Genomic DNA, 26004 nt, shown 5'->3' with positions numbered 1-26004 from the left:
TATGTAGGCCTAAATAAATATTGTCCTGTACAATTGTAGCTCAAAGTCAAAATGGGTGAGAACTAAAATTATGTTACTAACGTTAATGGTGTTAAACATTTTTTTGTTTTGCTTTTTAGATTTTATGTTTGGGGTTTATATCACTTTGATATAATATTCAAATATTTCGTATACATTCAACAATTTGAATTGTACTTACAAATAATGTAATCACAATGCTTTTTCTTTTATGTGCTTATTTTACAGATATTTTAGATTTTAACAAAAATTTAAGAGATTAAAAATCTTGCCACCTGTAGTAGGCTAGGCCTACCTAACTGACTATCACGCCATAACGGGGTAGAGTCCCGCCCCTTTCTCCCTCCCTCTCAGTCTCACTCGCTTGTAAAAGTGAACGCTAGGCAGTGCCTGAGTGTGTCTCGAAAAGATTACAAAGAGAAGAAGAATCTACAGACAGAGCGGGCGCGCGGCGCTTTGTAAACGCTACGCAATGTAGCGAATCACCACCGTACCGCCACGCGACAGTCCAGTTTTACCGGACCGGACTAGACTGTAGTGAGCTATGCCCAGCGCCGACAGAACTTCAGCCGAACTCGAGAGGAACTCTTTCATACACGGAGACATGGTAGTTATACTCTAGTCTGTTTTAATCCACGCGGCGTGTTATCTAAGCCGTGAGATGCATGTCTGTGGTCCAGTGTGTTTGTGCTCTGTTTAGTCAATCATTGAGCTACATATCTGTTTACGAGCCTTCAGTCTCGCGAAAAATAATCATGCTTTTACCTTTTGTGCATTCCTTAAGAAAATGTACTATGGTTTAGTATACACTAACTATGGTTTTTGGGATTATTTGTAGTAAAATCGTAGTAACCACTTACTACGGTCTCACTAACCGTATTTACAAAGATATTCGTGGTTTAACTATGGGAATGCAAATGATAACCAGCCTCTGGCAAAATACACAGTTACTCCACTGTTACTTTTCAGAAAGGATGGTTTTGACTCTAGTTAACGTAAGATAAACGTTTACCATGGTTTACGTACCATGGTACTGCTATCATGGCTGTATGTGTTACTTTACTATTGTTTTGCTACAAAGACACCCATACTAGTTAAACTTTGGTCACTGAAGTAACACGGTTAAGTTTCGTAAACGTCTCAAGTTCGTAGTCGCTACTATTTACTTCGTCATACTTTACAAGTTCTCATATTGAACTCATTGAACTAACAACGAGCAACATATTTTTACAACATTTATTAGTATGCTAGTCAATGCAGTTGTTTATTCATGTTAGTTTGTTGTTCATAAACTAATATTAACAAATACATTGTGATTTCAAATTTCTATTGGTAAATAGTAAATATTAAAATAAAAAGATGCTGTAGACGTTTTGTCTATTGCTAGTTTATGCTATCTAATGTATTTAACTAGTTTTAAGAAATTGAACTTTATTGTTAAGTGTTGCCAAAACATGTCTCTGTTTAAAGTTTTATTAGTGTCGATACAATTTTACAGTCCTTGGGACATAAACAATCTAATAATATTTTGAGATATAGCATGAAATTCAAATTTTTTTTTTTAACTTATCATTCTTTATTCTTCGATTGACCAAAACATACATCCTAAAAAATACTGAGTTATAAACTACATCACTACTACTCTTATTACTATTGTGAATGTGTTTACAAACTATATTGCTCTCAACAGGCGTGTTTAAAGGCAACCAGGTCAGACAATAGTGATCCTTGGATCCAGTTAGACCGGTTACACGGGTGTTTCCCCTTAAATGAATTAATTGTGATTAGTTAAAAGTCACGAAAATCTAAATTCCAAGTATCTGTTACACATACGCCTATGCGCATTTGAAACACTGTGGTGATGGGTGGCGTGCCAGGGCATGTGTTGGTCTGTTGTATGCTGAACAAATGCTCCAGTGTATTGTGTATGTACCCTCGACCCCTGGCACTAAGACTGTGTGTGCGCCAGACTGAATCTGCACCCACCATACTGCATCAATGCTTGTTCTCAATGTCTTCGAGCACCTGGTATTAAGATGGGTTTTGGTCGGCCGGATCACAAGTGGATGAGAGATGCGTGTTCGCTCACCCTTGTTGTTCTCATCTTAATGCCAGCTGTAAGCAGGGCCTTAGAGAGTTTGTCTTTTTAAACATGTGGGCTGCCTGAGTCTATTAACAACACCGTTACCTTAAATGAGGCTCTGAAACACATTTGCACTTTCACATTTAAGTGAGTGAATTGAGCTAATACAGGATTAATTGATTGTGTCGAGCAATTCATGCATTATTAATTTTGGGGTTAATGGAGAGGAAGTGCAAAACGCATTCAATTAGTCTCACGTAATTGCATTGCTTCATGTGTACAGCTTGATGTTTTATAAACGCATTGGGTCTGTTTGTCTGTCTGTATGGATTTCCATGTTGGATGAAGCAGCGGAGCATTGATTAAATGACAGGTCAAGCTAAAGCATACATTTAGTTCATGTGATCAATACTTGCAATGCTCAATCGTAGTTAAACACTTTGTAAAGATAAAGCATGTGGACGTCTGACAATCTTTTTAGGTGTATAGATAAGAGCTCGCTCGCACGCACGCACATTACGTATATGTCTAAATGATGACATCATTTATGCATTTTGTAGATGCTTTTAAGTGACTTAAGATGCATTTAAGTTACACACATATTTTATGTGTTGTTCCCTGGTATTGAAATCACAACCTTTGCACTGCTAGCAAAATACTCTAGCAGACCAGTTGAATTACAGTAACACTACATAACGCTATTATTGTTTTAAACAATAAGTAAATTAATGGTATCGTTGCTCATGCATTTGTCTTGCATACCAATCTGAGTGTTTACAATGTTTTACATGCCATTGTAAATGCATGCAATGACTATGAATACAATTAAAAATCCTATGGCTTTGGAAAGAAGAAATGCGCGGTGACTTTTCCAAGCAATCACACTTGCAACCATCCAAAATACTAGCAACCTAAAAAGCAACCGAAGAGATCATAAAAATCTGTTTGATGATCAGTATTCAGTAAGTCATATCTTGTTTTTGTGTTTTAACAATTTCAACTTGTTTTTATAAGTAACATCAACTCATAACTAAACTTTATTAAAGTTATAAACTCAAAAGTAGGTTGAATTGATTTTAATTGACTTAAAAAAACTTGCTAACTTCAAGGGATAAGTTTGTACTCAACATATAGCCATGTAAACGGCTATACTGTACAAACACATGGCCAGGAACACAGCTGTTCTCCTGAGGACATTGGACATGGGTGTACAACATTCCTGTTGTTTGCTGTGTAACTTTTTTTAATCCTGATATAGACAACACCGTACTACATGTTGTGTACTTTCAGAGTAGGACACTGTCAATCTCCCTGTTACTTTGAATTATTAGCATTGTGGTGACATTGTGTCTTATAAGAACATAACTTATAGTTAGTGTGTAATAAATAAGACTGTGGAACTGGCTGTACCCCAGGAAACCCTTTGAGACGACAGAAGGTTTGTGCATAAGGGTGGCTCTCTCTATCGAAAGGGAGGGTCTCGCATTTCAAAATATTTGTGTTCAAAAAGCATTTGTGATGTTTACATTAGCCCTCCGATTGTAAAAATTAAACTACCCACAATGGAATGTTTGCATGGATCCAAATCTGTCCACAGGAATGATATTAATAATGCATAACCACCAGACATTCATCTGTTAAGAATAATTACGCGGCTTGTATAATAAGAAAATGTCCCCATAGAGTTCCATTGCAAATGCATCACTGTAATTTGTTTTTCGCAAAATACAAAACTTACGGATTACTCAGAATTATGTTGTACTTGACAGCTTGCCACAGATGTTTTGAACACAAAACTGTCCTTTCATTTGACATGTGGTGTAATAACAATAGTTTAAATTGCTAATGTGCATGTATAGACAGGTTTCAGTACGTAAATGTAGAAATAAAGTACAGGAAGTTGATCTGTGTTAATTATCATCATCATCATCTCTGATGACTTCATGTATGTGCTGATATGATCAGCATGATACACGTGTACATGTTTTTCGGAGATTGTTGACTTCGGAGATTGTTAAGCATCTACAATGGCTTCTGTAGTGCACGTACACAAACTCTACATTTCATTGCCCTGCGGCTCTTGAGTTTCTGTGAACCTAGTCATGTGATGGAGCAAGTTTCTGCATGACCCACAAGCTGGTCACACCCGACTGTTAAAGTGTGTCTGTGTGCAGATACGGTCCGTGTGTTACAATTAACAACCGTGTGATAACAAGTTGCTTGTGGCTTATTTGTGTTTACAGGAAGACAAGCACAGTTATGTTGCCAGAATGTTTTAGTTTGTCATAATTACAGCTGATCCAGCGTGTTGTGGCACTTTTACTTGGTGACTGTATCTATAAAGTTCAAAGCAGGTTAAATAATATCTTGTTTATGAAGACGTTGTTCATTTGTGGGTTTTGTACCTGATCTTGATAAGAGATTAACAGGCCACATTAACTGTTATGCCAGTTCACAACAATGAAGATGAGATGGCATTATGCATTAACACATTTTATTTGGTCTCTTATTTATTCATACGTGTACACAGACTCATGCACATTGTGACAAAATGCTATGCATCTTGTGGGCTACGTAATACATTCTTCTGTACCTGCATACGCGACATACACGTAAAAAGTATGCGCGGTTACAAAAATATGATGCTTACTATTCTGATGCCGAAATTTGTGTCATGCACACTGAAAGCAGACCACCGCATATGCATAAAAGGGAAACTATACTTTTAGCTTAAGTGTGGTAAACATTAGGGATGCACCAAAAGGAAGCAGAATTAAATGTATTTTCCCCTATTTTGCCCTTTTTTAACCATTGCACAATTTGCATTTTCAAAATGTCCTTTTTTACTATATTTATTTCACATTATTTAACAATGATTTTTTTACATTCCAGCATTCATTAAAGGGCCTTTTTACACCTGGTCACTTCTCTGATTAGATCAGGGCTCCAGACTAACTTTTTTTACTAGGAGCACAGTGGCCCCCAACTGAAAATTTTAGGGGCGCAACCAAAAAATTTAGGGGCACACACCGTAAATCAACATGCTTACCAAATAATCACATTTCTACAAATTTCGACTGTATTACTAATACATACTTTGATGATAGATGCAGAAAGTACAATGTGCTGTTTCAAATTCACTGTCACATCAGAAAAAAAGTCAAATTTACTGGTTGCACATGTGTGACTGGATGTAAAATTCAGTGGCGCACTCACAAATTTTGGTGGCAAAAAGCTATCTGTCTTGTTAAAACACTTCCATTTTACATTTGACCACATAAAGTAGTATTGGCTAAACTGATATAAATCCGTTCTTCTATTCCCGCACAAAATGCAAATAACCTATACATTACTCTGTCCCGTGCTTGTGCATTCAGCAGATACATACCCAGGATCGCTGCTGTGTCTTTCTTATACCCTGCATTGTGTTCAGGATGTCTTGATTTTAAATAATAAATGAAACTAGTAGTGCTACATGTTTTTTGCGTCTTTCTGACACTTTAAAATGGATTCACCAACATGTTTGCTGCATATGCGCGCCTCTCACTCTGCCCTGGTTGCTTTTCGATCACGTCATCAAAGACCTCATTGTTCACTAAAATGTATTCAGTCTTTTAACTTGTTCGGCCGAGCACCGAAAATTATACCACTATTTTCGTCCGAATTATTTAGCCGAACATTTCGTTGCATCCCAAGTAAACATGCTTTTATTAAATGTGCTGGAAGAAATTGTAACTGTGTGTATATATGTTCAAGTGTAAAATTATTATGTGGTCATATTATTAATATACAATAACCGCTATTTTATATTTGATGTACTGTATATAAAGAACATATTGTACATTGCATTGCTGAAAACTCAGTCTAAAAATACTGTATTGAAACTAAGCTGCGAAGGCAACTAGTTCTGAAACTGGAGAAACGTAACTCATTTACATGTCTCTAGTGTTCAGAAACTTGGCCTTTCGTTGCTTAAAAATGAGGAACTAGAATAGATACTGTTATTTCTAAATGCAATTTCCCGAAAATTATGCAGCCATTCCATTCCCATCTGCATTCAATTAAGCGTGAGATATGGGAAAAGTTCTTAAATACGATATGCCGTTCCTTGCTTCCGGTGTTTAGAATGTGATGCACACTGTAATGCAGGGTTTGCAAAAAGCCTGTAATTGAAGAATGAGTAAGTGTTTAAATAGCAAACCCTGAGTAAGCATATTATAACAAGCAGAAATGTAGGAAATGTATAAAGGGTTATTACGGTGAATCAGAGTATCATACGGCTGGTGTAAATTAATGTAGCTGTACTGAAAACTTTCCTTTATGATATAAAAGTCAGCTGTTAAATTGCCTGCACTTGAGTGAACCTCCTAAAGCACAGTGTTTGTTTTTTTGTAGCTTCCTCATTAGAAGTGTTTCCTGCGGGACATTCCAGATTAAAAAGACGAGGCAAGGTTAAGATATGACAAAGACTCTTTGTGTTTGACACATTGTAATACTTTGATACAAGCAGATATCACAACGTTTGGGTCTTTTAGTTTAAATAGGATTTGAGGTGTTTGTCTGTGTGGGTTTGCTGTTGCTTTATTCCATTACCTCTGACCAGGGCTTTGAACCAGATTTTTTTCCCAATTGGTTCGTTCCGAAACAGAAACGGTATTTTAAAGTTTCCAGTTTTCGGTTCAATCATAAAGTTGACGTTCCTGAACCGATTGGAACAAAAAAATTAAGTTCCAGAAACTGTTAATAACGTTCCATGTCAGCTGTGGGACAAAAAAAGTAGGCTGATCATTAGGACATTAAACTTAAATTATTAATCTACATAATTTTCCTTAAGTCTCTACCTTGTCATCAAACATTAAAAATGGCTACATTATTTAAGCGGCATAACTGTAATTCTGACATGCCTACAATTGTTGAGTGCACTTAAACAAGCGCACACACACAGACAGAATTCCTAACGGCGCTTCAGGAAGAAGATGCAGCATAAACATGTCACTCCACATAAAGTGAAAATTACGTTGTTTTTCAGTGCTTTATCTGCCAAATGTATTTTAATGGACTACAATATGAGACACAGTAGTGCAACTCTCTCTCAAGTTTATACATCAAGAGTTCTGATCTTTGAAGGGCATAGGGATAATCAACCTTTAATCGACCGGACACATTGAATCCCATGTGCGTCTGTGCGTACAGAAAATTGTTCACTTTAGGGTCTTTGCGATTAAATTGTTTAAAAAGGGTTAACATTTGCAAGCCTTTGAAACACGTGTAAATGATCAACTTTCATCCTATTTAAATTTGTGTATTAATCCGCGACTCGCATGCTAGCTGAACCGTGGGTCGTGATCTGTACGGATCACGGATCAACTGCGATCCGTTACACCACTAATTGGTATTAAAAAACAAACATGTTGAGAAACTTGGTAGCCTATAATATTTACCTCTTATGATTGAGCATTAGAGACTTGGGCTTGAGTAGGCAACTGCTGGTGGCAAGCTATTCATTTCTCAGATGAGTCAACGACGACCGGAAGTGAACTTCACCAGTCATATTGCACAGAAATCTTGTCAAAGAACGGAAAAGTAATGGTATTAACCGGTTACCACCATTATTTTCAATAAACGTTCTGTTCCGAAACATATATTTTTTTTATTTAAGTTTCTGGTTTCGTTTCTGTTCCTTGCAAAACATCAAAAGTTTCTGGTTTTCGTTCCGTGAATTGGTTCAAAGCCTTGCCTCTGACATGAGGCTTTTTTGACTGGATCATTAGACTTAATTTTACAAACACACTGCTGTCAGCACACTACTGTCTCGTGTCAGTGTGACTAGTGTATAACTAGTTCCCAGTGAAGTTTTAAGATTCAAAGATATATGTTACATTAGTTTGCAAGTTCCATTGTATTTGAACCTATGACCTTGGTGTGGTTAGCACCATACTGTATTATTTGAACTATAAACTACAATTGTGTAGCCTATGTTTCCTGTATTGCTAAATATTAGGGCTGCATGATAAATCGCATTTTACAAAAGATTGTTTTTGAAATAACAACCCATAAATGTTACAAAATAGTTGTTTTGTTTGTTCCTGAAGCTCAATTGGTAGACAGCGAAACCTAAGTTCTGTTGGAAATACTGTCAAGTATGCATAGTCACAGCCCGTGGGTGCAGTTTAGCCAGTTAAATCTTCTTTATCTTTGCCAATAGAAAAACCTGTTTCACTACGGCATAGCCCTTAGTCTAGGGTTAGTTTATTTAGGGTTTATTGTATGTGTGCGCAGTGAGTAGTGTGTATGCATCTGTTCTGAAATGGCTGTTACATCAAACCGCTATCTCAGCTGTTTGCTCTTAGTCTGTTTTTTTCTTCTGTCGTCTTTCATTTCCTTATTCTCTTAATCTGGCACAGATACACTTCTCATTTGAATGCAAACTGTGCTTGCATTGTGCTTTCACAGTTTGACTTCTTTGTAAATGACGTTAACCTAAGAAAAAGTTTATGTAAATAGGTTTCATTTCTATAGCTGTTGTTTGCAGCGCTCTGTGTTATGTAAAGCACATGAAAAAATAATTCAAACATCTCACAAGCACACACAAAGGCTTTATAAGTCCAACAAGGTGTGTGTGTTTGTTTGTGTGTGTGTTTAGTTATGTTCTGTACTTTGTGGCCACTCCTAATCTTTTTGTCTTTACCCTCTTTGTCGAGTAATAATCCCACTGACTAGATTATAATCTCCGTACCAACATTCCTTGTTTAACTTGTTAGGTTGCAACCTTAGCCATTAGGCCTTCATTCTGCAAAATCGTTTGTCTTGTTATTAAGGAAACACACCGTTATGGAGCACCTATATTATTATTATTATTGTGTGTATAGTCAACAATGCAAGCCCATTATTAAAGTTGAAAGACCTGTCCTGTCCATGTTTCACCCTAAAAATAGGTTTTCCATAAAAAATTATCACATTAAAAGGCCAATATTATGTAAAATCCACTTTTATAAGGTGTTTGGACATAAATGTGTGTTGGCAGTGTGTGTACACAACCACCCTACAATGAAAAAATTCACCCGCTTGGTGCTTTTTTAAATTTCTCATTAAACCAGAGCAGTCTCATTAGACATGTTGTTGTAATTCTCTTGTTAATGTGATGTCAGAGCAGTCTCATTAGACATGTTGTTGTAATTCTCTTGTTAATGTGATGTCACACTAACAAAGCCTTGCCCACAGCCACTGACTGACTGGTTAACTTTACCCAACAGCTAAATATGTTTCTTAGCACGTTGTAGCAGTAATGCAGCTAAAGATATTATTATCCCAGACTGTATTCACAGGAATCAGATCTATTTTTAATGAAAGCAGTAGCTTGTTTGTATTTAAAGGTACACGCACGAGAACAAAACTTTTTGTTCCCGCCCAAATAGGGGCATTTTGGACATGCTGTACCAAATGATCTATTGGATACTTTGAGCTGAAACTTCAGGCACGTACTAGGCAACCATGAGATCGTAAAAATGTGCATATTACTTATTCTTACTTATTAATTTAGCTGACGCTTTTATCCAAAGCGACTTATAATTGCTATATATGTCAGAGGTCACACGCCTCTGGAGCAACTAGGGGTTAATGCTCAGGGACACAATGGTGTGTCACAGTGGATTCGATTCCGGGTCTCTCACACCAAAGGTGTTTGTCTTATCAAATGTGCCATCACCACCCCAATAATATAAAACTTTGCAATTTAAATATGTGCATTTATATATACACCTTTAATATATCTGATCATGTAAGTCAGACACCAGATGTGTGCATGTCAAAGGAAGAAGAAGTTAAAAAGGTTAGATCATGAGACAGACATTTACATGTGTGATTTAACCGACCTAGTTCTCCAGAGGACCATTTCTGCCCTGAAGACATCAATACAGTCTGGTCAAAGGTGCTTCAATGACACTTAAACACACATCATTAGAAGTTTTTTTTATCATTCAACCTATTCAACAAACCACATTGGAGTATGTATTTGAAAAATGATGTAACTTTATGAAATTTTGCTTGTAGTTGGATAAAATTACAATATGATCCAGGGCAAGCTATAAGTTTGATTTCACATTGATTTCAGTCTTTGACATGGCTTTACTCTGTGAATATAAAAAAAAATCAAGGTTATGTTTTCACTGAATGTTCTTTACTTATTACACAGCTCTCTAAAATGCTTGATTCTGATTGGCCAGTCACAACATTCCAAGGGTCGTTCTTTTCAGATAACTACAGCTCTAAACTAATAACACATGGTAACCTGGATATTGCAAATTATTTTGACAGGTACAGTTTAATATTACACAAAAATAGATATGAATGTCTTTAAAGCTAGGATAGGTAATGTTTGAGAGCTAGCAAAATTAGAAAATGGCACCTCTTCTAAGCTACACCCCCTCTCGTTAGCACCCCCACAAACATGAACGCGCATCCACAGTCGGAGTCAGCTGCAGGTCACAGGAAAACCGAGTATTTCAACACATTATAGGCATCAACCAAACGACTTCATGTCTCATTCACCTGTAACTCAACTGATTTACACCGACAGAGAATCTAATGTTAGCATTGGGCTAATACTAGCTACAAAAATAGCTACGTTGCCTAACGTAACATTTATCATGGAAATAACAAATTCCCCCGAAGCAAAACAAATTCTTACCTGTTCAGCAGAAAGACCGCAACCTCGGCATCGCTTTTCAGGCCCTTCAGCTCCCTCAGTTGTCTCCACCGTTCAAATGCTCCACCGATGTTTACGCGAGTTTGTCCTCTGGCTTTATCCAGTACCTGTTTAGTTGCAGCCTTTTCTGCCTCAGATTTTCTTTTTCTAGGTTTTTTATTAGGGCGAGCAGTTACCAGCAAAGCTGGCAGTGGTAGTTTTGGCTGCTTTTTATCTTCCATTGTGCCGGTGCCGCAAACTCCTGCTTACTCGGTGTAGTGTTCAGGGTGACGATGACGTGATTAGTGCACGCAGGGCAGCGCGCGCAGTGGGGCTGGGCCACGAGACATGAAGGCATCTGATTGGTTCTTTACACACGCACCGAATGGCAGTGATTGGTCTGAGTTTTTACTGTCCTGCAGCTGCTACAGAGGTCTGATTGTTTTCATTCCGTTTTCTGAACACATAATGTATTGACTACTCTCAGGATAGAAGGACCATTTCACCCAGTATAATAAAAAATGTATCTGAACAGGATTACCTACGCTAGCTTTAATAACATAAATTACATTATATTTACAAATTAGGGCTGCACAATTTGGGTAATTTTCCCATTGCGGTTATTTATGCTAATATTGCGATGTGCGGTTGCGTTTATGATAAATGGTATCATGAGTCAACTTGATGGGTTTTAAGGAAAATCCACACACAGTTTAGGGATAATGCTAAAATGTGTATTTGTAAAACTAAAAATATTTTCGTATTGCCACGTGATGTAGCAACTGCTCAGTGTCAGTAATCCTAAATCCAAAATACCGCCATACAACAGACGTAGAGTTTTTTTCAGCTACCAGATCACTGTCAATCTCCTCTGCATCCATCTTCGCTCTGGTATTTCCGTGGTGCGCACACACAAGTTACAACGTACGCCACACATGTGCACGCCAAAACGTGCATGCCACACGTGCACTGCCTTTTTTGTTCGTTTTTCTTTCTTTTTTAAACAGCAAGGAAAATCATCAAACTGTTATCAGAAAGTTTGTGTTAACAAGTCCACACATTTATTTATTTAATATAATTGCAACATTTTGCTGTCATATAATCGCACAGGCTGACATCGCGATTGCGATGCGATTAATTGTGCAGCACTATTACAAATGATTAAAGGGACACTTGAAAATAGGCTCCCCATTAGTTTTTTACCCTTTTGGAATCCATTCAGCTAATCTCCAGGGCTGGCGGTACCACTTTTAGCATTGCTTAGCATAATTCATTGAATCTGATTAGACCATTAGCATCGCGCTCAAAAATGAACAAAGAGTCATTGCGAACAGGCGCAATGATATTATCCAGCGCCGAAAATGGTCTTGGTAACTTTCAATAGCATGGGGACTATTTTCGGGCACTGCGTAATATCACTGCGCCTGCTACAGCCATGTTATGGCAGCAAAGTCCTTGATTTATATAGTTCCTTCCTAGTCATATTATCTGCTTAGAAAATCACAACTTTTAATATTCTGTCGGTCTTAGTACACGATGGAACTACAGAAGAGTCAAGTTTTAAATAGGAAAATTTTTGAAACTCTGGTTATTTTTTGCGCGATGCTAATGGTCTAATCAGATTCAATGGATTGTGCTAAGCTATGCTAAAAGTGGTACCACCAGACCTGGAGATCGGCTGAATGGATTCCAAAACGGTAAAAATCAAATGTTTAACTAGGGGAGCTGGAAATTCAAAAAAAGGTTAGTGTCCCTTTAAACCAAAAAGTGTTTTTGTGACTTTTGAATGACTTGTTTTATTTAAAAAACGAAAGTAAACGGTTTCCTCACAGAAGGTCTGCATTCTTTAAAAATGAGCGAATAAAATATTTCAAATCAATATTTAATGTTTCCTATCTTACGTATGAAGTAAATAGGCATGTAATAAGCGGGATAATGTACAGTCAGCTGGTTGTTATAGCAAAATAAGCCTGATCACACTGTCAGGGCTTATTTCTCCGATAACAACCTGCTGCCTCTACATTATCCCTTACTTTTATGTAGTAAACACAGGAAATCAAATGAGTCTCATATGGGCACAAACAAGTGAGACAGGCAGTAACCATGGCCACTCTTCACTATCAGTACTTCTTCAATTTGACCTAAAGGCATGTTTTATCTAAATGACCTCAAATGATGAATTATTGTATGTAATTTATATAACAATATTAGTTCAGATTCATTAACGGTGCAGATCATTTGGTTGTGTGGCTTTCTCCCGGTGATCTGTATTTGTTTGTCTGCTCTCTCTAGTTGAATCATAAAAGCCTGTGTCCCTGATCTCTAAAGACCTGTTACTGCTTGATAACAGGTCACCATGGTAACGGACAAATATGATTTCATTGCAATTTTCTGACATTTGGCGTCACATACAAGCGTAATGCAACCCTAAGAAATGACATTAATAAGTGTCCTGAAAAGAGCATTGCTTGCCCATAGTGTCGGCTCATATCCGATAGTGAAAATAATAATAAAAAGCATTTTTCATCTCAGTCTTTTGATAGTGTGCTGAATGTAGCTTTTGGTAGGCCAGTGTTGGAAACGTGACAGTCTGACAATAACATCTCCAGACAGAGTCTTCTAGGAAAGAAAAGTAATAGCTTCCCCTACAATAATAATTCTGTCATCGTTTAGTAAAAATGTCGATTCAGTTTAATACTTTCAGATCCGGTTTAACTTGTTTGTTCTCGAGCTATACACTAAAACTACTTTCTTTATTAATGATCATTGCATCAGTTCAGTTCTAGGAAGTGCCATCATGTGACTTTGTGACTTTGTAGAAAAGTTGGCTCTCCGTCTTATGTCCTGCTCCAATAAATGATTGCAGCTTTTATTCTGGAGTTGCCAATTTTGTGGCCGTGTTTTATGGATTTTTCCTTTTTTTTGTCTCAGAATTTATTAACACATTTTCTCATAATTGTTTTGGACAGTCTTCAGACTATTTTAACTTTGGTTATTCATTTGACTTTGTCGTTTCAGGCAGAGAGGGTTGGCGACTTGAACACCCTCAGTGTGCCGATGCTCATGCGTAGAGGTGGCTCAGAGACATGTCTAGACCTGGACACGACGGACCTGACGGGACGAGAAGTCTCACGATCGCGCTCCGGCTTGGGAAGCTTGGAGCAGAAAATCCTAAAGGTGAAAGAGCAGCTGCGAATCGAACAAAACTTACAGGATGAAAATGTCGCCGAGTACCTCAAACTCATAAGCAGCGCCGACAAGCAGCAGAGCAGCCGCATCAAACAAGTGTTCGAGAAAAAGAACCAGAAAACGGCGCACAACATCGTTCAACTCCAAAAGAAGCTGGAGCAGTATCAGCGCAAGATGAAGGAGAGCGACGGGTTGAACGGGACCAAACACACACCACCACACTCCAGCAGAGACCACCACGAACTGCCTAAAGACAACCTCAAAGAAAGCGTCGTCACAGGAAGTGGCCGGCACCATTTAGACAAGGTCAAGACTATCGGCCCAGGTGTTTCGCTGTCGCCGCCGTTCTTCTTCAGCAAGTCCCGCGGCATAGCAAACCTCATCCGCAACAAGTTCGGCAGCGCGGACAACATCGCGCACATGAAAAGCTCTATGGAGACGGGTAGCAGCCTGCATGCGGAAGGGGGAGGCCGAGCTCTGAGCGGCAGTGCGACCCTAACCTCCAAACCCAAATACCCCAGCGATGATGAATGCTCCACTGAGACTTCATTATCGGTAGAAAGCAATGGTCATGTGACTGGATCGGGTGTGATGGGACAGAACAGCGTGTCAGGGAAGGAAGGAGGCCACTTGGAGAACGGTGGCCGCATGGTGGTGGCCTACGAGGAGGTCAGGGAGTTGAGGGAGACTCAAAATCTGTTAGCCGAAGACATCGAGACACTCAAGACCCAGTTTAAATGTGAATTTGAGAATATAACACAAACACTACAAGAGGAGCGATACAGGTTAATATACTATTTCACAATTAAAGTAATTAAAATTAGTGCTGGGCAAAGATTAATCGCGATTAATCGCATACAAAATAAAAGTGATTTTTGGCATAATATATGAGTGTGTGCTGTGTGTAATTATTATGTATAAATAAATACACACACATTCATGTATGTATTTAAGAAACATTTACATGTTTATATATATATATATATATATATATATATATATATATATATATATATATATATATATATATATATATATATATATATATATATATATATATATATATATATATATATATATTAAATATAAAAAAAACATTATATATAAATTAAACAATTCTGAAATGAATAATGAATGTGTGTGTGTGTGTGTGTGTGTGTGGTTAAATATACATAATAATTAGACAAAGTACACGCACACACATATTATGCAAAAAAATCACTTATTTTATATGCGATTAATCGCGATTAATCTTTGCCCAGCAGTTGAACCATTATGTTTTATATGCTACTGCTCTTTATAAAGAAATTACTATGTGTGTCTACACCACAAAAGTATGTGGTTGAAAGTGGACCGGCTCAAAATGCCCCCCCCCCCCCCCCCCCGTTAACACGTGTCTTGAGCATCGTCCACTTGTGACCCATTGACCATAATGCAACTTAATGCATTTTAGGTGTACACAGGCTATAACACTGAATGTTTCCTATGTAAGGTGCGAACGTTTGGAGGACCAGCTGAATGATCTCACAGAGCTCCATCAGAACGAAACCGCTAACCTCAAGCAGGAGTTAGCCAGCATCGAAGAGAAGATGGCCTATCAAGCTTATGAACGTGCTCGAGATATACAGGTACAGATATACAAGATTATAAAATCTTACTAGCTTTAAATGTTGCTGCCATTTCGGTTATTTTCAAATTTTTAGCTTTCACAAAAGTTGAAGTTTTGGTATAAATACAATGCAGACGTCTGTGTTATGATTTGCCTCTACTGTGGACTATAAGTAATTGATGTATCTGGTAAAATTTCACAATCATATTTTGTAATATAATTGTGTGTTTTGTGTCTGCAGGACGCTCTGGAGGTCTGTCAGACGCGAGTCAGTAAGTTAGAGTTACAGCAACAGCAGCAGCAGGTCTTGCAGTTGGAAAGCGCCGATGCCAAAGTGTTGCTGGGAAAATGCATCAACATCATGCTGGCCATTGTCACTGTGATCTTGGTGTGCGTGTCCACGGCTGCTAAGTTCTCCGCACCTCTGCTGAGGAGTCGTCTACACATATTTGGGACTTTCGTATGCGTGTGTCTGCTGGCGTTCGGATGGAGCAACTGGGAACATTTGCAGTATACCATAGAGCGAATGCTGATACCCAGATGAGTGGTTTTGAAATCCGTTTTAAAGCGATAGTTCACCTAAAACTATTCCTTTAAGTGATATGCTCACTGGAACTGCACCTCCAGGGATCTATCCTTCACAATGTGACTGTCCCAGGACAATTTCTTTCACAAACACTTTGTTTTTACTGTTTGTTTGTGTATGAGAGGGAGGGTTCATGACGTACTGTAGCAGAAATGGGTCCATCTCTCTAACTGTATTGTATTAATTGGATTTATTAACATGTTTCCATTTGTCTTGTGTCTTAAAAGGTTCAGCTTTTAACACTTTTGTTTTAGGACTTGATAGTAAAGTTGTAAAGAACCATTTGTTGAAATCTCACAAAAGCATGATGGGTCATATTTTATCCCACAATCAAAGGAAAATTTGCATTAAGGGATAGTTTACCCAGAAATGTTTTGTCATCATTTATTCACCCTCAAGTTAAACCCCATTCACGCAGCACTTTAGTCCCAGAAAATTTCCATTAAAATTGGAAAAGAGGCTTCTGTGTGAACACAAACACGTCCCGTGAATGTTTTGGAATCACTCCCATGAAGAGGACCTAGTAACATTGCCGTAACATTTACGAAAAACATTCTGTGTGAACAAGAGTCAGAAGCGATGCCGTAAGGGGCGTGTCATCACAACCAAAACTTATGATTCAGCTATTTAAAACAAGGGATTTATATGCAGCAGCATAAACGAATAGCCGTGTCAAGTGCTCCTTTTAAAATCTTATCATAAACAAAAATTCACACACATGGTTTCTCGAGAGAGAAATCATGGATAATAAGCAAACTTAAGCTGGATCTTTACGGCATGTGTGTGAATGCACTCACAGATTCCGGAAACATTGACAGTATGAATGAACCAAAAATCCAACGATCCCGGACAAATCCCAGCATTTCCATGTATTTTCCGTAATGTCTGTGTGAAAAGGGCTATTGTTTCCGACCTGTACACATTTCTTTGTTCTGACGAACACAAAAGAATATATTTTGAAGAATGTTTGTACTTAAGCACCATTGACTTCCATAGTAGGATAAAAACATTACTTAAATAACCAAGAAATGTAAAGCGGTATAAAACAACTTGAGGGTGAATAAATGACATTTTTCAGTAACTTTCTCTTTAAGAAATACAAATTTTGGTAACGTTTACATTTTAGTTTTCTTTTTATTTATTTTAGTTGAATTTTCATTGTAACGTATTTATAAAAAAATGAACAACCCTCTTTCTCTCTGTGTATTTATGAAACAATTTGGCACATTTATATAATTATGATGTAAAAAACTTTTAAAACAGGATCAATTTCTTTGAAAAAAAAAATCTTTTCATTTTGGGATTGAAATATGACTCTTCAGTGTACTAATATAATGCATTATTTGTACTACTAACATGGCCTGAAGATCTTTTACCGGCACTTTAAACACATGTTTGTGAAATGTTTTACATGTGGTTGATATTTTCTTATTCTGTACTAAAGACAGAAACACTCATTGTTTTATAATAGAAATGCCTCTTGGTCATTGAAACGTGACAAAGACATCAGCTTCCTTTTCATTTTCAGGTTTACGTGACACAATTTGGACTGTTCTCTGTGGTACTTAGAATTAATATTTTTTTCTACCTTTTGAATGGTTTTGGTTAATCTGTGATTAATGACTACCACAATGCAAACTCATTACACCTGTATTACTACTGTCCATGTGAACATTTGCCTGCCTCTGTGGTTTGACTGAAGATTGTATAAGCCACAACATCTGAATTCACACATGTCCTACTATACTACTACTGTTTAGTTTAGAGATGATTCAAGATTTTAAAAAGCCTTTTTTATGATAAACAAAAAAGACTTTTGTGTGAAATTTTCTGTGAATGTTGTCTTAATGATATGATCTAACAATTGGATTGGAGGTTTCCTGATTTTCATTGTTTATCTGATAGGAAGCTGACGTACTACCTTAAACTGAAATAAATGGCCTCATTTTTCTTTATTTGTTTACTGTTATGCTTTGTAAAGTTCAATTGAACTGTGTCGATAAAGCATTGTTTATTTTCTCAAAACTAAATATTTGTTATATATTCGTATCACCCTGTTTATGCTAGGGTGCTTGCAACAGGTTAAAGCAGGAGAATGGATTGATGATCATGACTTTCCTGATATTTGTTATATTGTCTATTTAGTAGCTGTTAGTGGTACCATTAATTCATTTATCAAAATATATTTTTCATCATTTATCACAATACTTCCAAAATATTTTTCCTACTGTGGAATTCAATGGTTACAGTCAGCTTTGTGCTTACCATCATTTCTCAAAATATCTTATTTTGTAACCATCAAAATAAAAAAAACTCAAACAGGTTTAGAACAAAATGAAGGTAAGTAAATGATGACAGAATTTTCATTTTTGGGTGACCCATCCCTTTAAAGTGTGTCGGTATCAGATTTTATAACACGTCAGAGGCTATCAACTGTTGCGATGGGCTTGTTCGACTTCATGCGGCGCATGAACAGCCAGATGACGTCGAAGTATCGCGAGAGCGAGACGAAATATGATTTCTTGAATCATTCTCGCGGTACTTTGAAGTCATCCGGATGTCGGTTCTTGCGGCGCCGCATGAAGTCGAACAAGCCTAGTGCTTATATGTGACGTTAGATGTCTGTCGCCCTCTTGTGTTTGACTTAAGTAAGATCCGAAAATCCTACAAATTCTTATTACTGAATACAAAACTGGTGTTCTGGTGGCTTTTTGCTTTAATGAAAATAAAAACGTATCTGTTTTAGTTTTAATTAGTAAATACATCACTCATAATTTAAGATAAAGCTACCCAAGGCTTAAAAGATATAGGGACATCTCTTAACATCTCAATCAGTTGATCCAGTATTTAGTAAAAGTGTAGTAACCATGTTTGTTCGGTGTATTGTTTTACTTTACAGACCCGTCACCAAGGGGGGCATTAGGGGACAGTGTCTCCCCAGATGATATAGCATGCCCCCTTAATCGAATTGTGATTGGGCAAATCTGTTTAAGACAAAATATGTGTTATGTGAACTTGCACTTTTTTAATACCAATTTTACAAGCTCTCTTATATTTACATTTAGGCATTAAGCAGACACTTTTATACAAAGTGACTTAACAAATTATTTCTACAATGGTAACTTTAAATAATGCATCTTTCGAATATTAATCAAATAATTTAACACATTATTACACAAAACGTAATATAAAACATAATGTAAACAATTATATGTATAAATGACTAATAAAAACATCCCTAAATACTTTTACAGACTCACCTCATTATTTATTTCAATACATGCAATGACAAGTTGCCAGGGGCCCGTTTCAGAAAGGTGGTTAAGTGAAAACTCTGAGTTTGTTAACCCTGAAATGAGGGAAACTCTGAGTTTTCTGTTTCAAAAAGGGAGGTAGGTTAAACCTGAGACAGCGGGGTAAGTCAAGCCTGTTTCAGAAGGAGAGGTAACTTATACTCAGAGTCTGTTTCCGGGGTAACTTACTCTGTGAACCTAACCTGGTCGGGAGCAGGTTTTATCCTGTAAACTCAGAAGCCGTTTCTCAATATGCGTTCTTATCTGTACTTGTGTTCTTGTGGACTTGTGAAACGTCATCAGCCGCGGCCCAAGTACTGTTCCAATTCAAAGTTCGCATCAAGCCCAAGTTCACATAAAATCCCCGGATGTGTTCTTGATCCGCCCATTTTATCGAGGATGCATCAGAGGAGACTTGTGTGTACTTATGACAGCGAAGTTTCCCAGAATGCATTTCGCGTCAGGAGTTCGTTTTTCCGAGTCTGAACTTGCAAGTTCGAACTTCGAAGGACACAAGTCCGAGTTCGGCGTACTTGGTTTTGAGAAACGGCTAGAGTTTCTTGTGGTCTCCTGCCCTTTTTTAAAGGAGTAGCGGTGTTTAATCTTGTTAGTTGCTTTAGTACATTCATTCATTGCGCACATTTTTATTATGTACACTGTAAAATATTTTAGCTGTCTTTAAGTTATAATTAAATTGCCAGTGCAAACCAATTTAACTTACGACTTTATATTTTTATATATTACACTAAACTTTCAACTAAAAAATTAAAACAGTAAATTGAAATGACTTGTAAAGCTAATATGATATACTACTCAGGTGCATAGACCGTCTTCGTGACTAAAATGTCAAGTACTTTTATAGATGGTTTCATCGGACGCACGCGATACACGTCTGGATCCGAACCTTACTTCCGGTTTCGTTTTTTTAATGGTCTGACTAGTTGCTAAACTGATCTCTTGAACAAATGCCTCGTCGAAAATAACAAATGTTTTGGTTTCCTAGGTAATCTATGTGTTGTTTTGTTTGCTTGTTATATAAATAAACTATGTTTAAAGAATTTGTTGTTATTTATTATTAGCGGAGTTTACCGGAAGTTACGTGCGGACCGCGACAGCGGCTTGTTTATGTTGTTACCGCTGAAACGGTTAGATTTATGTCGCGAGAGGATTTTGAGACCCTGAGTGTTTTTTGTCATATCCACTTACATTTATGTGAGCGAAATTATTATTTTTTGCAGTCATTTTAGATATATAAATATCCTTATATTAATATCAGTCTTTGTGGTGCTCTTACATCTATACAGTTGTCTTGACATTTCTTACATATCCACATGTCATTATCGCTGGTCTAGGGGTTAGCGCTGTATGCAGTAGTTAGTGCAGACGTACTGTTGGTGATCGGAGTTCGAATCCAGGCTTGGTGAATTTTTTTTATTCATGACAAACATTTGTAAAGTTCGTAGCCTTATATTACAAAGTATTATGCTTAATTTCATTTTTAGCTGAGCCGCTGTCATCTTTTTGTCCATGGGATTGCATCTGCATGTAAATGAATATAATAACGTAGTTGCTGTACACTTGCAGTAACACTTTCAGTTTTAGTAGTAAAAATGATTAAGACCTCTTTGTCACGTGCTGTTGCCATGGTAAATCGTAATATCTGAGCTCCATTGATGATGGCTTTTCATTGTGGCTGTGCACGCGCTTAACTCAGAGTCAACCTACTCAGAGTTGAGTTAACTAACTCAGATCAGCTTTTCTGTAACCGAAAGTTGGTTGAACCTCCTTATTGAAACGGGCCCCAGGAGCTTACCTTTCAATATATTTTGTTTAAGAAGTAGGCCTGTTTATTAAAATTGGAATATGCAGTTTAGTTGTAGTTTGATATATAAATACAGTTGGTAAAATAAGTATTGATCACATCACAATTTTTTTGTAAATATGTTTCTGAAGGTGCTATTAACATGCAATTTTCACCAGATGTTTGTAACAACCCATGCAATCAACACATGCAAAGAAATCAAATTATAGATGTCCATAAATTAAAGGAATAGTCTACTCATTTTCAATATTAAAATATGTTATTACCTTAACTAAGAACTGTTGATACATCCCTCTATCATCTGTGTGCGTGCACGTAACCGCTGGAGCGCCCTGCGACGCTTCGATAGCATTTAGCTTAGCCCCATTCATTCAATTGTACCATTTAGATATAAAGTTAGAAGTGACCAAACACATCAACGTTTTTCCTATTTAAGACGAGTAGTTATACGAGCAAGTTTGGTGGTACAAAATAAAACGTAGCGCTTTTCTAAGCGGATTTAAAAGAGGAACTATATTTTATGGCGTAATAGCACTTTTGGCAGTACTTCGACTCGCCTGAAAAGTCCAGTAGCGCCTCACTGCAGAACACGACTTCCAGGGGGCGGGGTTGGATTTAGATCCAGGGGCGGAGCTGGATCCCGATCCAGAGATCCCATTGGTCGGCAGTTTTACCACAAGACACGTCATACACGTGTTGCTGCGTTACCATTTCCGCATTAAGTCGTAACTAAATTAAGTTATTATTTTGACATAAAACTAACTTTACTTATGACTACAATAAAAGTAGTGCCTTAAGGGTGAAATGTAAGTTTTTTGCTATAATCTTTTGGAGTAAAACATTTCGGGTAAGCTTACTACGAGTAATCTTACCACATGCAGTTTAAGACCTATTAATGGATACAGTATAAATATGCATAATTATTAAAATATATAGGCTATGGCATGTTATTTAGAAATGAATAAATTGAATGTTTATCTTGTATGGACTTTGAACTTGTTTTAACGCGTCTTTGCTTACAGCCATTAGGAAACAGGTTTCCCTCGTGGATGGTTTACTTTTTTTTAAATTAGCTAATAAAAGATATCAAATAAATTTGTTTTTATATTTACTAGTATAGGAATAGCTGTGTAATAAGTGGGATAATGTGCAAATAAATCCCTTAAGTGATATCAAACTGTCGGGAACGTGTCCTTACCTCCCCTTACACCTAACTCTGATACTTTCTAAATTATGAATCTTTCTCAACTATATTATTAATCAAACGTACACTTAAATTGATAAGAGCAAACATTGGCCAACACAGGTTGCAACAAATTGCAGGCTGCAACAACGCAAATATACTGGTTCATTTGGCGGAACAAAGTATATAAAGTGGGAGGAGTTGGATCTAGATCCAACCCCGCCCCCTGGATGTTGTGTTTTGCAGTGAGGACCATCTCGAAAAGTCCGCTCCCCTTCTCACTCTCATAATGGGAGAGGGAGGGTGTTACTGCGCCGAGTCGAAGTACTCCCAAAAGTGCTATTACGCCATAAAATATAGTTCCTCTTTTAAATCTGCTTAGAAAAGCGCTACGTTTTATTTTGTACCACCAAACTTGCTCGTATAACTACTCGTCTTGAATAGGAAAAACGTTGATGTGTTTGGTCACTTCTAACTTTATCTCTGAGTGGTACCATTGAATGAATGGGGCTAAGCTAAATGCTATCGAAGCGTCGCAGCGCGCTCCGGCGCTTACGTGCACGCACACAGATGATAGAGGGATGTATCAACAGTTCTTAGTTAAGGTAATAACATATTTTAATATTGAAAATGAGTAGACTATTCCTTTAAGTTGTGTGTAATCATGTCAAATGACAAACGCAAAAGTATTGGACCCCTGAAGAAAAATAGGTGCAAAATGGCATGGAAAGCCAAAACAGTCAGTAATAAAAAAGCAACCCTGCCTCTTGTCAGTGCAAATAATAACAGCTGGTTCATTCCCAACTTTCTTTCTTACTTTCTTTATTCTTCATGCCATTCCAGCATCTATGGCTGTATTCATGGTGAGAACTAGTTAATCCATAAATTGATCTACACAAGTTAATCCATACACAGGTTAGGAGAGGGGCAATTTTGTATCTCCAATTCACTAGTTGTTTTTGGCCTGTGGAAGGAAACAGCCATAAAGAATGGATCTCTGTTGACACACTGAGGAAGATCCAGGAGAGGAAGACGAAGAAAAATGCCTTAAACATTAGTCGAACCAGAGCAGAGAAAATCAAGGCACAAGCAGAGTACACAGAAATAAATAAAAGAACAAAGAAGAGCATTAAAGAAGATAAGCAGAAATATGTAGATGAACTGGCAAATAAAGCAGAACAAGCAGTTAGGGAGGTAAACATGAAAGAACTTTATAACACTACCAAGAAGTTAGCAGGGAAGTACAGTAGACCCGAGCACCCGGTCAAAGAAAGGGAAGGAAAACCAATCATGGGGGACCAAGAACAGAGGAACAGATGGAAAGAACACTTCGAAGAACTCTTAAATAGACCAACACCGGAAAATCCACCAGACATTAAACCCACCCACAAGAGAAGAAATCAAGATATCCATCAAGCAACTTAGGAACAGGAAAGCAGCAGGCCCAGACAGCATCCCAGCTGAAGCACTGAAGGCCAGGGGCGTAGCAAGCTTTTTAAAAGTGTGGGGGATGGATAACATTTTACACTTGATATTAAACACACCAGAAACATGCGTACGTACACCTGGGATGGAATTAAGCACCACCCACGACACAAACACACCCTCTGTTCCTTCATAGACCTATTTCTCTAACTGTAACATTAATTTTTCATTGCTCACCTGTGAACCTTCCTGTGCTCTCTCTTAAACTGATGCCTCGTCTCCTAAACAAGGGTGCAGTGATAAAGGAATAAGGCTGTGGTACTAGCAAACCTTAGTGAAATTTGAAAAGTAACATATTAAATTAATGCAAAAATATATAATGGTAATAGGCTACTGTTGTTTAATGTCAACATTTATCAACGTCCAGCTTTCAACTTCACTTACAGGATTTCTCTTGAAAAAGGGGTCAATCTTCTCCTGCCTCTTTCTTTTCTGTATCTTATTGATAGTGCGTGATAAAAAGATAGTGGTAAACTTGATAGTGACATGGGTCTGACAGGACTGTGACTGCTAAATTTTGCTACTTGTGCCCTGAAAAGCTTTTCTCTGGTGGTCTAAATAATGTAACAATTTGCAGTTTTTACATTAAAATAATATAGGCTACACTTTTCTTTCATTGTTTGCATACCTTTTGAATAACTATGTCATAAATTTTAATTTTTTTCTCCTCAACAAGTACAATCATACACAACAGGCAGTATTAACAAAGTATTCAGCTAATCAACAAACAATGCTCAAAATGTCAAAATCAATTGCAGTAGCAATAAATAAAGCGTGCCGCACAAGCCCTGAAAAGTGAAGCCAAAACGTCTCGATCGCCCCCCAGTGACTGGTCCCAGTATAGGTCATAAACCCCGCCTCCCCATGTTATTCAATTGGACTTGAGACCAACAAAAAAAATTAATTACACTTCAATTATCTTTTTTCCGAAGCCAGTTTCTGTCATTTACTGTAGTGTTTATCACGCTGATGTAAATTCAAATGTTTGTTTTTAAAATAAGTTTGTGTTTAGTTAGTTATTTAATTATATAAAAATGGTGGTGTCACGTCATGATTGACAGCTGTGATATGCGCATTCTGCGAGAGCGAGGGCGGGGTCTTGATTTCGTGGCTTTACTTCCTGCTCACTACTGCGCATGACTGGTCCCGAAATCGCTACTGCGCAGACTCAAGACCCATGATGTCTGCGCCGGTGTCGTGAGCAATCCAGTCCCCCCGAGCAATTCTGCCCCCCTAGGACCCCAATTGGTACCTAGCAGTAATGCCTGGTCAAAAACTTGTCATCGCGATATCTTGATGCTAATGGCTAATCGAAGCTGCGTTAGTGGTGTAGCAAGCTAGGTACTTTTTACAAAATAGAAGCATACAAAATATTTTTAAAATAAAAGCTTACAAAAATAATATAATTAATGAACTAATATTCATGTTGCAAACACGTGAGCAGCACGTAATGACACACGTAATCGCCTAAAAACCCAATTAATTGCCTTACACAACAAAAACACATTTCAATTTTATGTTATTGATTACTAAGTTATCTGAACGTGAAACATATTTTTTTTAAACCTCAGGATTAAAAAAAATGACATTACGTTATTACGGTGAGTGCAACTGGTGTTTGTGTTAAGCTATTTTACCCGATAGCTGTATGCTAAGCTGGTACGTCACGTTAAGCTAATTAAAAAAAATCTAAGAACGAGATTTGGTAGATCTCACCACCTAGAGCATCAGTTATATACTACTATATTAAACGGATAATTTAAAATAGACCAATTGTAATTTTAACAACATTCTAACGATATAAATCATCACGAAATTTTGAAGGAATTGTAATAAGGCGCTACAAAGGCTACCCATGAGGAGTTTTTTCAGCCAATGGAATTACGCGGGGTCCTAGGGGGGCAGAATTGCTCGGGGGGACTGGATTGCTCATGACACCGTATCGGGACACTGGCGGCTTCACTTTTCACCAATGGAAGGGAGCGAACAGGCGTCGTCCATCTTTTTTTACAGGCGCAGTAACACCCTCCCTCTCCCATTATGAGAGGGAGAA

At 37.5% G+C, this 26004-nt stretch overlaps 1 protein-coding gene across 1 annotated transcript; it reads left to right on the top strand.

Annotated features, from left to right (window-relative positions):
* The first annotated feature begins 391 nt into the window (after window positions 1-391).
* Window positions 392-18123, top strand: tmcc3 (transmembrane and coiled-coil domain family 3). Its single transcript, XM_065269516.2, has 4 exons — window positions 392-625; window positions 13803-14758; window positions 15466-15601; window positions 15824-18123. The coding sequence occupies exons 1-4, from the start codon at window positions 563-565 to the stop codon at window positions 16124-16126; spliced, it is 1458 nt and encodes a 485-aa protein (XP_065125588.2). The 5' UTR covers window positions 392-562; the 3' UTR covers window positions 16127-18123.
* Window positions 18124-26004: the final 7881 nt, after the last annotated feature.

The sequence above is a fragment of the Paramisgurnus dabryanus genome, chromosome 1 (assembly GCF_030506205.2).
Source record: "Paramisgurnus dabryanus chromosome 1, PD_genome_1.1, whole genome shotgun sequence".
NCBI lineage: Eukaryota > Metazoa > Chordata > Actinopteri > Cypriniformes > Cobitidae > Paramisgurnus > Paramisgurnus dabryanus.
The sequence above is the reverse complement of the archived record's forward strand: the minus strand, read 5'-3'. Positions and strand labels throughout refer to the sequence as shown.

What these genes read in the sequence shown, in the direction of transcription:
- tmcc3 (XM_065269516.2), top strand. Translation starts at nt 563, where the DNA reads ATGCCCAGCGCCGACAGAACTTCAGCCGAACTCGAGAGGAACTCTTTC. An exon ending in CTTTCATACACGGAGACATG is followed by an intron (nt 626 to 13,802) that starts GTAGTTATACTC and finishes TTGTCGTTTCAG; the next exon opens with GCAGAGAGGGTTGGCGACTT. An exon ending in AACGTGCTCGAGATATACAG is followed by an intron (nt 15,602 to 15,823) that starts GTACAGATATAC and finishes TTGTGTCTGCAG; the next exon opens with GACGCTCTGGAGGTCTGTCA.